This window comes from Bubalus kerabau, chromosome 2 (genome assembly GCF_029407905.1).
Source record: "Bubalus kerabau isolate K-KA32 ecotype Philippines breed swamp buffalo chromosome 2, PCC_UOA_SB_1v2, whole genome shotgun sequence".
Classification (NCBI taxonomy): domain Eukaryota; kingdom Metazoa; phylum Chordata; class Mammalia; order Artiodactyla; family Bovidae; genus Bubalus; species Bubalus kerabau.
The window spans coordinates 137,666,821-137,684,852 of NC_073625.1; the positions used below are offsets into that span (position 1 = coordinate 137,666,821).

An 18,032-nucleotide genomic window follows, 5' to 3' on the forward strand; every position below is an offset into this window, starting at 1 on the left:
TTTCAGTGCTTCCAACAGAAACAACACAGGAAGAAATACATATTTTCTCCCTCATAATACATACATCACTCCTGAAATTTTTACAAAATCAACTGATACAAATGAGGGGTTTCAAAGCTAGTCACCTTATAAGTGGTTAGGAAAAAAATTTACAATTAAATTGCTCTGTGCAGCTACCTTGTGATTTTCCCCTGGAATGTTTATGGCTCTTTTTTTTTTTTAAATTAATACTTAAAAAAATACATTTTCATAACCAGTGTATTACTACATCTAGTTGTGTTATAACAGGCACTTCATTTCATAAAATAGACACATTCAAAGTGGTTTTCATCAACCAATCACTCAGTCAGAATACTTGTTGTTCATATTGAATATTTGATAGTAAAAGTTAATCTGAAACCATATCAACTGTCCATTTCTATTACAGAAGGTAGGTCATTAAATCTCTAACATAGGGAAATGATTTCTATTCCTACATGTTTTATCCATAGGAACAAAGATTGTCCAGAACTTCTTGGAAATTTTTTCCCCAAATATTTTATATATATATATATATATATATATATATAGAAAAATACAGCAGATTTCTTTTTAATAGATAAATCTTAAGTATTATTCCCAATAACTTGCTCTTACATAATCAGAAATCTAGATATAAGAAAAATATTAAATGTGCAAAATGCTCTTTTTACACATACATCAAAAAATACAAAGGAAGAATAGTTTTATACTTATATAAAAAGCCATTGAGGGGAAAAAGTCTTCCATGTCAGAAAATCTGGTGAGATTAGAGCTTTAGCTTGAGGAATTGTAAACAAACTTTTTAAAATGCTGAGAGTTTTCTCAGTTCTTTCCAACTAAGACACTCTCGAACACATCAAGTCCCGCTTTGAAGTAAACCTGAGCTGCATTAATGCTGTTCAACACCTCTGACAGGGCTTCTTGAAGGGTCTCATTTGATGCAAGTGACTTGCAGTGCTCCCAAGCCTCCAGGAGTATTGAAAACTGGCTTGTCTTCCCATCAAGGTGATACAGGATATTTCTGAAAAAACAAAACAAAACAAACAAACAAACAACACAGAATGAGTAAATGTTTTAGGCACCATGCTATTTTGTATCAAACATTGTAAAAAATATTTTCAAGAAACAGTGATGTTTTAAATAAATGATATAATTATAAGAATACAATATTATCATTTTGAGGCCACTATTGAATGAATGGATTTAGACATTGATCATCAAAAGTTCCCTCTAGTGATGCGAGATATAGAACTAGACAGTATGTACCTCCTGATGGAAGTACATAATACTATCAGTGAAATAAACTATTTTTGCTAAAAAAGAAAAACAGAAACAACAACAACAACAACACTGAATCTGATGAAGTTTCTAATTGCTCATAAACACAAGGGACAGAAAACATAAAAATAATACCGTCGTGTGTCATCAGCAAAATACTGTGAGAAATTCTGTAGGACAAATGGCCCAGTTTATTCAATGACCAAATTATAACAAGAAATGGGTGACAGAGGAACTGCTGGACCAGGGTTTCTCAGCCTTTCACTACTGACATTTGTTGGGGGCAGGGGCTGAGGTAGATAATTCTTTATTGTGGCAGCGGTCCTGTGCATTGAAGGATATTTAGCAGTATCCCTGACCTCTACCTACTGGGTACCAGGAACACCCCTCCTGTAGTTGTCCCAGTTAGTTTGAACTACTATACCAGAATACCATCGACTGGGTGCGTTAAACAATAAGCATTTATTTTTCACAGCTCTGAAAGCTAATCCCAAGATCAGCATGCCAGTATGAACAGATTGTCAGTGAGGGGCCTCTTCCTAGTTATATTCTTCCATGGCCTACTGCATGCACACAGAGGGATCCCATGTCTTCTCTTCTTTTTGTAAGGGCTTTAATCCCATAATGAGGGCCCCACCTGTATAACTGAACCTAAGCTGAATTACTCCCCAAAGGCCCATCTCCAAAATATAGTCCCATTGAGGTTAGGGTTTTAATGCATGTCTTTATATTGGGAGAATACAAACATTCAGTTCAGAGCTGTTGTACAAACCAAAAATGTCTCCAGACTGCCAAAATTGTCCCTTACGAGGCAAAAGTGCAACCAGTTGAAAGCTGCTGCTTTAGATTAAAAGAAACATCAACCTATGTAGTAAAGTACAGATTTTCTAGGTCTTTATTCAAACAATTTTAAAAATGAGAAGTAGTATAAAAGTTAATACTAATAAGGATTTGTTACTATTAAGAAACAATATTTTAGGTATGAAAATGGTATTATCAGTATATTTTCAAAGTGTTCTTAATCTAGAAACACATACAGTAATATTTGTGAATGAAAAGTTACTACCTTTAAAATTTGCTTCTAAATATTTGGAAGGAAAAAAGGAGAGTGGAGCTATGGACATTGCAGGTAGAATAAGATTGACCATTAGCTAATAATTGTTGAAATCAGTAATGTATTCATTATCCTGTTCTCTTTCTTTGTGTTTGACATTTAGAATATAAGTGTAGAGTATGTAGTATGATGGTGCTTTGAAATTTATCCAAATATCTGAGAAAGAGGTATTTGGCCTTGGGCAAGTCTAAAGAGATTCCTTTTATTAGTTGATAAGTAGAAAGAGATGCATTTTGGTAGAAAGGAATGGATTATTGCATCATTTGACTTATTTCCAACCCAAACTATCTGAGCTAGCTGAAATTCCATGCTCTAATGAGAGGCAAATATATAAATAATTAAAATAAGGTCATTAATTGTCATGCTAGAAATGTAAGGTCTAGTGATAACAGATGAAGGTTTGCCACTGGCAAAGTTTATCATGGAGAATATTTCATCCTGAAGGATGATGGGAACTACCAGCTATAAGGGCAAAAGAAAGGAAATGAGCTAGAAAGTGGATACAATACCCTATGCAGGAGGAATTAGCATATGCAGAGGTATGGATTTATAAACAGCTTACTATTCTTAGTGGATCAGTGCCAGTGTTGCTGTATGATCAGAGCACAAGGCCAGGGTGGGCAGCTATAGAAGAGTTGGGAGAGCAAGCCATTGGCCACATCATACAAGGCCTTCCATATTAAGCTAAGGAGGTTATACTTTTTCTTATGGGCAGTAGGAAATGAATGAAAGCTTTTAAGTAAGAAGGAAAGATTATTTGACTTTATTTTGGTATAGTTACTTTGGTTGTAATACAAAACCCGGAGAACCACTTATTCCAGATGAGAAGTGAACAAAGATGTCAGTGACACTAGTGCTAAAGAATGCACCTGCCAGTGAAGGAGACACAAGGGATGCAGGTTCAATCCATGGGTCAGGAAGATGCCCTGGAGAAGGACATGGCAACCCACTCCAGTATTCTTGCCTGAGAAATTCCATGGTCAGAGAAGCCAGGTGGACTACAGTCCATGGGGTCGCAAAGAGTCAGACATGATTGATCAAATGGAGCAAGGATGCATAGTTAAGTTTGAGAAGATGGAGCAAGGGCCACAGCATAAGATTTAGTTAATTTATAATTATCCCTAGTACTGACTTAGTGGAGAAGGGATAGGCTACTCACTCCAGTATTCTTGGGTGTCCCTTGTGGCTCAGCAGGTAAAGAATCCTCCTGCAATGTAGGAGACCTGGGTTCAATCCCTAGGTTGGGGAGATCCCCTAGAGAAGGGAAAGGCTATCCACTCCAGTATTCTGGCCTGGAGAATTCCATGGACTGTATAGTCCATGGGGTCACAAAGAGTCAGACGTGACTGAGTGACTTTCACTCACTAGGACTGACCTCAGTTTTAAATAGAATTCTGGATCATTGTTTCCTAGCTGATCAAGACTCCACTACTTGAGCCCTCTCCTGAACTTTGTAAGCTCAATAATGAAGCCTGTAACGTCAGTGTAAATTACATCAGTTAGGTTATTTTGTATTCCCTGTACTCTGGTGGTGAATGGACATTGAAATCTGCTTCATCACTCATGACAGAACCCTGCAAGTTATCTCTTTTCCTTAAATATTCAACTGGTCTCTGAAGATACTCACTCTTCCATCTTTTTCATGTCTTTTTGTTTCTGTTATTGGGCCTTGATCCCAATATTTTCAAGGATAGATTATGATATTCTTGCTTTACATGTTTGAGTTGAGAAATATGTTACTTTATCAAGTCTACATATGTTAGTTTATCAAGACCAACCTAGACAGCATATTAAAAAACAGAGACATTACTTTGCCAGCAAAGGTCTGTCTAGTCAAAGTTATGGTTTTTCCAGTAGTCATGTATGGATATGAGAGTTGAACTATAAAGAAAGTTGAGCACTGAAGAATTATGCTTTTGAACTGTGGTGTTGAAGAAGACTCTTGAGAGTCCCTTGGACTTCAAGAAGATTCAACCAATCCATCCTAAAGGAAATCAGTCCTGAATATTCATTGGAAGGACTGATGCTGAAGCTGAAATTCCAATACTTTGGCCACCTGATGCGAACAGTTGACTCTTTCACTCTTCTCTTTCACCCTCATCAAGAGGCTCTTTAGTTCCTCTTCACTTTCTGCCATTAGAGTGGTATCATCCGCATTTCAGAAGTATGCAGATGATACCACTTTGTATTAAGGAAATTTGTAGTCATAAAACTTTGTGTTAAGGAACATATATTCTCTCTAGATATGGGAGGGAAAAAAAACATCTTCCAAATGGAGAGAGGCAAGTTGGTCATGAGCAATGCTTTAGCTATGAGCTATACCCTGAGAAAAATGTGGATTCAGTTTACAAGGAGAATACTCCTTGAAATAGAGATTTCCATCTTGCTATTTCCACAACCTTCATAAAATTAAAGAACTTTTCAGAAGAAGCCACTGTGCTGTGTTAAAATAATCACGTAAGAATATGTATATACATAGACATATGTATACATGTGTTTTATGTGTAAAGGTTTCTACTATATAAAACTGACAAAATAATGAAAATTAGCAAAACACCTAATGGAAGTTTCCCTAAATATTAGTTTTACATTATTAAATTGGTGGGGTGGGGTGGCAAAAAACCCCACTAATACAGAGGAACCTTGATACAACCATGGAAATTTCCCAGATGAAGATGAAACTGCTTTGGATACTCATATGTGTTCTCCTACATGACAGAGACTATACACAAGTCACATTTTCATGTTAACATAATCCTTAATTGCCATTAAAAAAAAGGAATGGGTTTTAGTGTCAGGATACCTATCAAACATTTTTAAATTCACAGTAAACCATTTAGATAGATTGATAGATAAAAATGGGTTTAGTATTTTGAGAATAAAAGTAGTTTAAAATATATGTTAATTAATCATTTTAAAAAGTATTCATTGTAGACAACTTATACTGCTTTACTACTAAGGGTTACTAAATAGTATAAGAAAATATTTTATCATCTTATTAATATTCATAGTTTTGAATTCTCTTCCTCTACTTTATTAGCTTCATGTTTAATTATAAATCATTTAATGGCAAATATATTTCTGGAATTAAGAGTGCAAAAATATTTTCAAAAGCTGTACCATATACTTCCATTCCTTGAGGGTATACTATTCAGCATGCTGACAAAGATATTGTAATCATTGTTATTCAGAGCTGCCCTTTAAATGAGTTGTACCATTGCAATTAATACATTATGGGAAATATCTTTAATGATTTGGGGGCTGTTATAGTGACTATTCCACATATTCAAAGCTCACTAGCATGAAATATATTCCTAAATACACATTCTATGGTTATTAAATGTTAAATGTTATTAATATTCAGTATAATGATAAGATATTAATAAAACATGCTCATAAAGGTTATAGGATTAATCCCTCAATGACAGTTCATTTAAGCATGAGCACAATCTCTAATATATTTACATAAAACTTCAGCCATAACTAGTATAAAATATTGAGAAGAGAGATAATGTGGAAGAATAAAAATGCATCCTAGAAAAAATGTTTAGGTCTAAGCACAACACATACAATCACTGTGGTTTTTTAAAAAACTGGAAAGCAATACATATAATTCTTAAAGACCAATGCAATGGAATCTGCAATGTGCCAACATTTGCTTTTTTCTAACTTGTAAGCAACTCAGTAATACTTTTATAATGACTATAAACAAGCCATGTGCATAGAAATGGGTCCTTTTTGGTTTGTGAAATTTCTACAAGGAGCTAAACACACTTTCCATATGCTACATGATTCAAGTAGTAGGCTGTGGCAAGCTATTATGTAAGATAAACACTCATATCCATTTCGACCCAAATTGGATACAAATCAGCTTAAAACTACAGATGCTTAAATTCTGGTTGAAGATAAGTGACTAGTATTCTTTCATCATAGTTTAAGAGGGAAACTTCATTCAGGGTAGCTGCTGACTTAAGACAATTGATCTTTATTATAGTAGAATTTATTTATCTTTTACCTTGATAGATTGTTTTACCTTAAAAACAAGTCGAGGAAAACAAAAGTACCTTCTTTAAACTTTTATGAGGATAAATTCACCTATTGATCTTCAGAAGCAGCTTATCTTTTTACTATTTCTCTTTTGCATACTAAAAACCATTTAGCTTCCTGCTAACAGAAAATTAAGTTCAGTATTTGTAGACCTTTTTCCAAAAAGTATCATCATATTATTTTAGTTGTATTATTTGAATGGAAGACAAAAAAACACAAAGCCTATCCATTTCTGTGTCTATATACTTGTTAGTTCTGAGAAATTTCTTACATATTCATTCATTTGTTAAGTACCCCCAGGGAGCAAAACTGCTACTGTACCATGTTTTTAGTATGCAAATTATTACCTTTGAAAGTATTTCAATTAGATCAGTGTTTGTTATGGAAGCATCTAAGCCAAAAGGTCTTTATATTCTCATATTGTATGACCAAAACTGAACCTCAGTTAAATGAAGTTAAAAGATGTCAGCAGTATGCATCAGAATATTCAAATATGTTTCTCCTTCTCATGTATAGAATCATATTTTTCAGATTAGGAAAGACTTGGAATTAACCAATAGCCAGTCAAAAGGCGCATGTCTTGTAGGAAAATAGAGTGGAAAGAAAGTGAGCAAATACCCTTGAAGAGTTTCAATGTCAACAGTCTGTTCTTTATAACCACAAGGAATTACATGCCTTATTGAACCATTCCTGCTCTTACACCTACTTTAGTTCAATTCAGAAGTTTCCTGGCAGAAAGAATGGACTGTGTTATTAATTCAATAAATCACCATCCTATTTGCATACACATAACATGCATTTCAGTATGGCATGTAGAGACATCAAACCTAATTAAAATATTACTTAATTGAAATCATTTTAGTAGTTATCATGTTTAAAATAACATTAATTCCACCCTCATGCCTATCTTCTCTCATCTGTAACAATTTGGATCTTATAAATGTAATTCATACAGTCATCCTGACCCACACACAACACAAAGAGACTACTAAAAGGAAAGTGTAATACATTATTGATGACACTAATGAAATTACAACACACATCACTCATTTTAATGGGTCTGTTTCAATGACACATCACGGTGACCAGGAAAGAGCAGTGCCAAACTCAGAAACCTAATTAATAACTCCCGGCAGCATCAGTGAAGGAGATGAAGCATCTTTACTCAACTGACAAATCTTATCCATTCAGCTAAAGCAAAGGAAAACTGAAGAAAATGAATTTTGAAACAAAGGCATCTAAAGTCTTCATGAGTCATTTCCTTGTGTGTGAATTAGCAAATTAATGATGGAAATGATGACTCTCTTTCAAATGTTCCTTTTATATTCATAAATGTGCAAAGGATGCCACCCATTCTAAATGTGAATTAATATTCATTAGACCCCATGTCGAGAAAGTCCTAAATGAAACTACACTAAATAATAAGTCACGTCTTTTAAAATTGACTGGGTATGCATGTGGAATGCAGAAAGAAAAGGTCAGTTCAGTACCTCACAACTGTTGCTCACTCTTTTTAGGGATTATACGAGTTGTACTCCATAGTTAACAGTGGATTACTATATTTATATCAACATTAGAAAATATTATGTGACTTGGATACCCTATCCATGAGAAGTCACAAAATACCTGGCTATATTATTTATAGTACAAATGTCCATTCAGCTAAATTTAAATATGGTCTATACTAGCAAAAGCATCAATGAGAATTAAGACCATTGTTGATACTGTCAAGCCATAAATTCACTTTGCAGACAACTGAGGCAGAAACACATGTGTGATAGATTGTTTGTTTGCAAAAATGGCTATAGTTATTCTCCTTATATGCAGGCCACTTCAAAATATGACTGCAGTTCTTTCCAACAAGAGGTGGCATCTACAATCAAAAAATGGGCCAAAGAACTAAACACACATTTCACCAAAGAAGACATACAGATGGCTAACAAACACATGAAAAAATGGTCAACATCATTCATTATCAGAGATATGCAAATCAAAACCACAATGAGGTACCATCTCATGCCAGTCAGAATGGCTGCTATCAAAAAGTCTACAAATAATAAATGCTGGAGATGGTGTGGAGAAAAGGGAAACCTCTTACACTGTTGGTAGAATGCAAACTAGTACAGCCACTATGGAGAACAGTGTGGAGATTCCTTAAAAAACTGGAAATAGAACTGCCATACGACCCAGCAATCCCACTGCTGGCCATATACACCAAGGAAACCAGAATTGAAAGAGACACATGTACCCCAGTGTTCATTGCAGCACTGTTTATAATAGCCAGGACATGGAAACAACCTAGATTTCTGTTGGTAGACGAATGGATAGTGGTACATACACATGATGGAATATTATTCAGTTATTAAAAAGAATCCATTTGAATCAGTTCTAATGAGGTGGATGAAACTGGAGCTTATTATACAGAGCGAAGTAAGTCAGAAAGAAAAACATCAATACAGTATATTAACTCATATATATGGAATTTAGAAAGATGATAACAATGACCCTATATGTGAGACAGCAAAAGAGACACAGAGAGATGTAAAGAACAGACTTTTGGAATCTGTGGCAGAAGGTGAGGGTGGGATGATTTGAGAGAATAGCATTGAAACATGTATATTACCATATGTGAAATAGCATCAGTCCAGGTTTGATGCATGAGACAGGGTGCTCAGGGCCAGTGCACTGGGATAACCCTGAGGGATGGTGTGGGGAGGGAGGCAGGAAGGAGGTTCAAAATGAGGGACACATGTACACCCATGGCTGATTCATGTCAATGTATGGCAAAAACCACTACAATATTGTAAAGTAATTAGCCTCCAATCAAATGTATCCTAAATAATCTTATTGATTATATAGCTATTAAAAAAAGACCATATATTCCTTTATAACCATAGATACAATTTTATTTGACTGAAAGGCTTTAGATAATTCATTCAGTTGACATTTGAAATAGACTGTATTAAGGTAAGAAATGCATTATTCCTCTTGAATAGAAAGTACATTATTATTCAGTATGATTTGAAAACTTAAAAAGTCAATAGAACATTAAATGTTTGCTAAATTTTAGCTAAAAGAAAAAAATAAGGACCAAGTAGAATACCTGATCTATTGAAGCTCTGAATGTTGATCACAGATGTTGAAGGTATTTAATGAAGGAATGTACTAATGTAAAATTAGTCATAAACACTTGAAAGATTACCTTTCACATTTTATAGAATTGTTATACATGTTATTAAACATCCACTTTGAAAGTGTAACAAAAAATAACATTTTAAAGGAACTCTGTTCCTTAACTGTGTAAATTTGCTCACAATTTATTTTTGTATTACTATCTATATTATTGCTGCTGCTGCTGCTAAGTCACTTCAGTCGTGTCCGACTCTGTGCGACCCCAGAGACGGCAGCCCACCAGGCTCCGCCATCCCTGGGATTCTTCAAGCAAGAACACTGGAGTGGGTTGCCATTTCCTTCTCGAAAGCATGAAAGTGAAAAGTGAAAGTGAAGTCGCTCAGTCATGTCCGACTCTTTGCGACCCCATGGACTGCAGCCTACCGGGCTCCTCTGTCCATGGGATTTTCTAGGCAAGAGTACTGGAGTGGGTGGCCATTGCCTTCTCTCTAGTCTAAGGAAATAGGAATGCTGTGTTTCTACCAGTAAATAAATGGATCCAATACAATTTTCTATGAAAATATTTTAAAAATAAAATGATCTTTTTAAATACTATTAAATTTTTCAGAATACAAGTACCAGATAGGCAAATTCCTATTGTTTATGTTGAAACTGACAATTAAAAAAATTTAGATTGTGAGTAAATAGTAGAAATGTCAGTTCTTTGCTTTGGGAATTCAAAAAGAATATGCATTCACCTGTGCTCTCAGGTATGGGTGTCAAAGGGTTGAAGAGGGTCCCCAGGTATCTAACTCAAAGAAGGTATACATTTGGTTATACCAGTCAAAGTTACTTATATCTAATTTGAGAAAAAATATACATTTTTTGATAGTGGGTACATACATAAATATACTGCTGCTGCTAAGTCACTTCAGTCGTGTCTGACTCTGTGTGACCCCATAGATGGCAGCCCACCAGGCTCTGCCATCCCTGGGATTCTCCAGGCAAGAACATTGGAGTGGGTTGCCATTTCCTTCTCCAATGCATGAAAGTGAAAAGTAAAAGTGAAGTCGCTCAGTCGTGTCTGACTCTTCGCAACCCCATGGACTGAAGCCTACCAGGCTCCTCCATCCATGGGATTTTCCAGGCAAGAGTACTGGAGTGGGGTGCTATTGCCTTCTCCAACATAAATATACTACCACACATGTAAATGTAATGGTTTACAGAAAAACATTGAGAATGAGACAGTAACCAAGGGAAGCTGAGTATCACAGAGCACCATCAAGATTCTTCTATAGCAGCATATTTAGGACATTGACATTTCAGATACTCCTACTGCCACCACTTCCTTAAGAATACTTCACAACCACTGCAACTTTGCTGTCTCTTAACATTTGCTTTGCCATTGCCAGAATCCTGATCCACAAGTAGCATGAATAATCTTGAACTGTTCCTACATCTTTGCCTCACTTCTTTCAGATATGAAGTCCTGGGAGAGCTCATCCAACTGGCTGAACTTAGGTCATATGCCTGTAATCTAGGAAGAAAATACCTAGATTCAGTCACCTGTGGAGGAGCTAAGCCCTACTTTCCACCAAGCTCATTATAAGGAATTTCCCATTTATAGGAAAGAATTCTGATACCAGAAAGATTTTTTTTTTAATTTAAAAAACTTAATTTAAAAATCTAATACAGTTAAGTTTAAAAATAAAATAAAATTTAAAAAAAAAAGAAAAAAAAAAAAGAAAAAAAAAGAAAAAAAATGTAAAACCCATAAAAAAAAAAAACAAAAAACAAAAACTTGAAACCACAACTTAATATCTACTATGTTAGTGATGGGAAGGGAGAGTGTATTTCCACAGGGTTCTCTTGGAATTACGCTGCAAATTGCTGTTCTACTATATTGTAGTTTTCCCGTTCATGTTAAATGTTTGCAAGTACTCCGATAATATGGCAGCAGTGTTTATCAAATTGAATATGTACAAGAATAAGCTGAGGCATTTTTAAAACAGCTCAAGGGATTCAGATGCAATGAGTCTGGGATATCTCATAGGAGTACACGTTTTTTTCCTGTGCTCCCTTAAACCTAATGGGTGACACCCAAGCATACTCAGCAATTCCCTCCCGTGAGTTTTATATTTACCAAGAGGTCGTGGTTTGGCCTCAAACTAGCTTCATCCAGTGATATATTATTATCTACAGAATTACGTGATTTATTTAACATTATGATAAATAATGACATATTGAGTGTAAAAGAATCATTCCTGTGAAACTGAACCTGAATGTGTTGGAAAGATTCACAAAGATTAAGTGACACAATGGGAGTGTTGGTGAATTATATGTAAAGAGATAACTGAATAGATCATTAGCAAGGGGAGCAGGGATCTATAGTGACAATGGAGAAAGAATCTGCATTTAGATTGTTTTGCAAATGCCTATTTATTTCTCCAAAATGAGAAAGCTGAAATTGGAAATCTCAGATGATGTATCCTTAGTGTGGCTTAAACAGGAAAGTAAATTCGAATTCCAATTTGCATAACAGAACTCAAAGAAAAGTCCTTGGTCCTATATCAAAAGATCAGTGATGAATTTTTGAGTTAAAAATAAACTGCTTTTTCTATCACTTGACCATTTACTGGTTCTGACCGTGTCAGATGAAGGAATGTTTGCCCTTTGGGTATTAGTCAGAACTTCAGTGTTAAGAACTAGAAAGACATAGATATCATCTTGAGTTCCAACTATCATGGACTGGCCATTGTGACTTAAAGTATAAGGTAACAATGGATTGGGCTATTTCAGGATCTAAAATAAAAGGTTTTTCATGATTTAGATTTCTATGTGTAGACCTCACTTAAGATTTTTTAGCCCATTCTCTTGGTAAAAATGTATAAGTTTCTTGAATTAATCAGTGGATGTATAAAACAAAATCAAAGGAGAAAGTCATAATTATTTGGCTTTGCTAATTAGAGTATAATCAACTCAAGTAATCCCTTCTAAATTGTATATTCTAAATTCTCTAGTTTTCCTGTTTATGGATCAAATTTTTTTTAAAAATTAAGTTTTCCTTTTACTTGCTGCTCTAGACTGTGTGGTCTCTGAACAATGACCCAATCCATAAATAATCAATTAAATTGTACTAAAAAATTAGAATTTATGGGCATTTTTCATAAATAACTCTGTTGCTGGATATTTAGTTCTTTTGCAAGATATGTTAGTAAGTGTCAATGTCTGAAGTACAAATTACTTTTTAAAGTAATTGACTTTATTCAGTGAATAATGTTAATCTGTAGTTACCTTTCTTGAAGACTAATATTTAGTATATGCAAAAAATAGTACATTCAGTTTTTAACTGAACCTTTTGGGGAGCTATGGCCCTAAATATAGAAGAAAAGTAATTGGTTATTTGCACTGCACATCTGGATATGAGTCATCTTGAAATTTTGTTCTATCCTTAATGAATGTTCTGGCAGACAGAAATATTAATCCAATATTTTAAAAAACAACATCACTAAGTGAATCCTGACCCATATAAAAGCAAGACATTTAGTAGTAGGTATGTCTAAATTATGCAAATGTCAGTTATTCTGTGAGGTGATTGTTTAATTTCATAAAGTACATTAAGATGATTAAATCACATGATTTTAAAGAGTTTTGATATTTTTAATACTTAGATAAGGCAGATTCAAAACAGTCTACATTTGGATGGAAAATAGAAGAAAGAATATAGCAATTACTATACTAATCTCATCATACATCAGAAAATCTAAGAATTTTTATGTATAAGTTGATAGAAATTAAGGAACAATAATTACCTTGAGAGCTCAATTTATGAAATATTTATTAAGCACCAAGAACTATATGGAATACAAGAGTGGTCTCAGTTCCAAAGAGATTTTGAATTTTGAGTTAAGTGGGAAGAGGAGAGTTTCAGAGCTATTGTCTTTTGCATATGAGGCTAACAAAACAAACCCTGATATTCAAAAAGTCTACCAATTTTCTTGCCCATGAAGACCTCAAATGAAAAAATTTTAATAACTGTATATTTTATATTCCCCTGGTGGCTCAGACACTAAAGAGTCTGTCTGCAATGCAGGAAACCTGGGTTCAATCCCTGGGTCGGGAAGATCCCCTGAAGATGGGCATGACAACCCACACCAGGATCTGTGCCTGGAGAATCCCATGGGCAGAGGAGACTGACGGGCTACGGTCCACAGGGCTGCCAAGAGTCGGACAAGACTGAAGTGACAGCCCACAGGCCCACCCCCATACAGCCAGTAAACTTTGCTTTTCCTCTTCAATGGAATTTAAAAATTATTAACTTTCTAATGAAGATAAGTTATAGTGATAACAATTATTATTGGTAGTATTGAGCAGCTGTAGAGAAATGAAGACTTTGAGGATTAAACCACACTAGTTTTGCCCTCCTGTGGTTTTATTAATGCATGAAGTATCAACTCAGAGAAAATCCTACATCTGACGATAATGTGGAAACATTTCTTTTTATTCTTGCTCTTTAAGTATTTATCACTTGTCTATACATTTTTGAAATGCAAGAATATATGTGTGCATATAAATACATATGTGTGTATTCATAAATGTATGTGCGTAGATAGATATGTAATTTGTGCCACACTGGACTATGAAGAAAAAAATCTAAATTTTATATCTACCTCCTATATCATATAACTGAATAGTAAGCTGGTTGTTATACTATAAAATATTACATTTATTAGTAATATAAATCAATAAGGATAAAAGACAATGAAAACTAAACAAATGTATTGTGTTCTAAGAGATAAAAGGGTAATTATGTTGTTTTATGGACACCTGGGTAATTATGTGAAGATAGAAATTCCCATGTTATTTACAGGCTGTGGAAGATTTCCATAACAGCCTGTCTTGGTATCTGTTCTTAAATCACACTCTTTTCTGCAATTAAAGGGTAATCTCCAAATCTTAACCCTTATCATATTTTTTTAATCAAAATAGGACTTTATTTACAAAATTCTGATTGCATCAGTATTCATCCTACTTGCATAGTGTGATGTTAACTTGGATACCTAAGTTTATATGCTTACTGCTTCTTTGCCCTACTGAGTGAGGAAGAGCAATTTAAAGAAGCTAAATGCTTGAAAAGAAAACATGAATCACATTTAAGAAGAGATTATAGGAACTTCCCTGGTGGTCTAGTGGTTAAGACTATGCTGCCATTGCAGGGGGTGTGGGTTAGATCCTTGGTAGAGGAAACTAAGATCCTACATGCCACGTGTCTCTGTCCACCCCCCCGCCCCCCAAAAAAATATCCAGCCCAGCATGTCAACTCTGATTTAATAAACAGTAAAAAAAGAAACTATAAAAAGTAATTTCAACAACAAAGAAAAATGAAAAAATATGAAGTATTACTAAATGATCAGTATAAAAATCTTGTCTGGGTCTAAAATCCATGCTCTTTCTCAGGATACTAGTCTTCTTTCCTATCATCACCACTGCATAGCTCTGTGATACATGGCACATTAAAGTTATTTAACTCCTTTGAGATTCTTCTTCCTTACTAGTAAGACGGGAAGTATTATTTATAGTCTAGAGTTTTTGCAGTAATTAGCTAAAGTATCTAAAGTGCTTAGTTTGGGCCTGGCATATACAATAAATACTTTATAAATAGTAGCTATTCTTATTAACTTTTTAAATTTTATATTGGAGTGTAGTTGACTTATGATGTTATGTTAGTTTCAGGCATATAGCAAAGTGATTCAGTTATACATATATATGTAGATACCTGTTACTTTTCAATTTTTTTTCAAATGGTAGCTATTGTTATTACTTTACATTTCTGGGTTTTCCTTCCTTGGACACATATTACCTCCTCCCCTTAATTCTCATCTAACTCTGTCCTTAGTGCAACAGAGCTGTGAGATCATCAGATAACTTTTCATACCCAATAGAGTTCGTCCAAAAGGAAGTTTCAGGGAACAAGAGAAAGACAGCTTCTAAGGGTTTGCCAAGAATATATCACCTCTTGCCAGTTTCTGTACCAGTAAACCATCTGCCTTTTAATTATCGAAAATAGCACCCGTTCACTTTGCTGTATACATACAACATATATGTATATGAATGACTATTTTAAAAGGTGTTTTTCAGGTCAGAATAACCTGTTTTCAGATGGCTGGCAGGGACAATACATGGATACACACGTATATGTGAAAATGTTTTGCTAACCTGTATTTTAGACTATTAGAAAAAAATGTATCTTGGTCCATTGGTAGATTAAAAAGCAGGTTCTTTTTACTTGTAATGCTTAAAGGATTATGGTAAATCAATGAATAAAAGTTCTATATTCTCTAACTTGATATATGGAAGGAAATCCAGCTACTAAATCTGTGAGGTACTAATGAGAACACAGGTTTCTCATGATCTGGAGGAACCAGAACACAAATTTGATGAATTTCAGAAAGGAACACAACCCTTATGTTTTGTCAACAACTGAAGGCAAACTTTGTTGATTTACCTCAGCGCAACATGGCATGGTTTCATCATGTTACTGATCAAACACCATTGTACTCTTTGATGGATACTTGTCTCTTAGTCAGACCTCCTCAAGAACAGAGTTTCTTGTTCACTGTGGATATCACCAGGCTTCTAACAAGTAGATATGGAATAAATTTGATGGTATAAATTTATAATGGTGAAAATACTTGCTAATATTTGTAGACAATTTAACATATTGTAGGAAATATGCCACCCAAACATGCCACTTCAGCATAAGAATTATTTTTTAATTGTCTTAGAAATGTTATAGGAGTTTTTAAAATTATATTTATTTATTTATAATTGATTGATGATTCCTTTACAATATTGGTTTGATTTCTGCCATTTTTCAACATGAATTAGCCATAGGTGTGCATATGCCCCCTCCCTCTTGAACCTTCCTCCCTCCTTCCACCCTTTCCCACTCCTCTAGGCTGTTACAGAGTCCTGGTTTGAGTTCCCTGAGTCATACAGCAAATTTCCACTGGCTACTTTACATATGGTAGTGTATATGCTTCCAATTTAGCATAAGAATTATTTTGATCTGAAAACAATTGAGAAACTATAGACAGAAAAGCTGCGTATCCCCCCCTAACTGTTTATCACTAGAGATGAATTTATATTCTCATCAACCCAGAGACACCATCAAGAGGAATGTATATAACAAATCTTACTAAAATAGCCCTCATCAATTTTTAGCTTCCCCCACATATTTCCATTCCTCTAAATATATCCTTTCCCACAGTGTGCTGCCCTCGGAAGGCTATAACTCTCTTGTGGGGCTTGTCACTTCTCTGTAAATTCATTGCTCTTTTTTTTTTTTTCAATTTTATAGAAGAATAGTTGATAATGTTGTGTTAGTTTCTTCTGTCCAGGAGAATGACTCAGTTACACCCCCCATTGACATGTATAAGTACATTTTTTTTTAATATTCTTTTCCATTACAGTTTGTAACAAGATATTGAATGTAGTTACCTGTGCTATACTTTATTATTTATCCTATATAAAATAGTTTGCCTCTGATAATCCTAAACTACCAGTATTTCCCTCCCCTACCCACCTACTACCTGGCAACCACAAGTCTGTTCTCTAGTCTGTGAGTCTGTTTCTGCTTTGTGGATGTGTTCATTTTTGCCTTTTTTTAGATGCCATATATAAGTGGTATTATATGGTATTTGTCTTTTTCTTATTTCACTTAGTATGATAATCTCCAGTTGTACCCATGTTGTTGCAAATGGCATAATTTCATTCCTTTTTATGAGTGACTAGTATTCCATTGAATATGTGTACCACATCTTCCTTATCCATTCATCTGTTGATGAACATTTGGGTTCCTTTTATGTCTTACCTTAATAGTGCTGCTATGAACATAGGGGTGCAAGTATCTTTTAAAATTATAGGTTTGTCTGAGTATATGCCCAGGAGTGGGAATGCTGGATCATTTGGCAACTCTAGTTTTATATGGAAATTTCACACAGTTTTCCAGGGTGGCTGCACTAATTTGTATTCTCAACAACAGCAGAAGAGGGTTCTCTTTTCTTCACACCCTCTCCAGAATCTGTTATTTGTAGAGTTTTTTTGATGGCCATTCCAACCTATGTGAGGTGGAACCTCACTGCAGTTTTGATTTGCATTTCTCTAATAACTAGTGATATTGAGCATCTTTCCATGTGCCTGTTGACCATCTGGATGTCTTTTTTGGAGAAATGTCCATTTAGGTATTCCACCCATTTTTTGATAGGGTTGTTTATTATTGTTGTGTTGTATAAGTTATTTGTATATTTTGCAAATTAAGTCTTAGCATCATTTGCAAATATTTTCTCCCAGTTTATAGGTTGTCTTTTCATTTTTTAATGGTTTCCTTTGCTGTGCAAAAGCTTGTGTTTAGTTAGGTCCCATTTTTTTATTTTATTTTATTTCTATTGCCTTGGTGACT

The 18,032-nt window shown here is 34.6% G+C and overlaps 1 protein-coding gene across 2 annotated transcripts in view; it reads right to left on the minus strand.

Annotated features, from left to right (window-relative positions):
* Positions 1–644: 644 nt before the first annotated feature.
* The window catches only part of NAALADL2 (N-acetylated alpha-linked acidic dipeptidase like 2), a 1,154,148-nt gene continuing 1,136,760 nt past the window's right edge, over positions 645–18,032 (minus strand). Inside the window, exon 14 of one of the 2 annotated variants that reach the window (XM_055569014.1) lies at positions 645–1,042. In XM_055569014.1, the coding sequence (XP_055424989.1) occupies positions 844–1,042 (199 nt within the window). In that variant the 3' untranslated portion in view covers positions 645–843. The remainder of the gene's footprint in view (positions 1,043–18,032) is intronic. The other variant, XM_055569015.1, reaches the window with a different exon arrangement.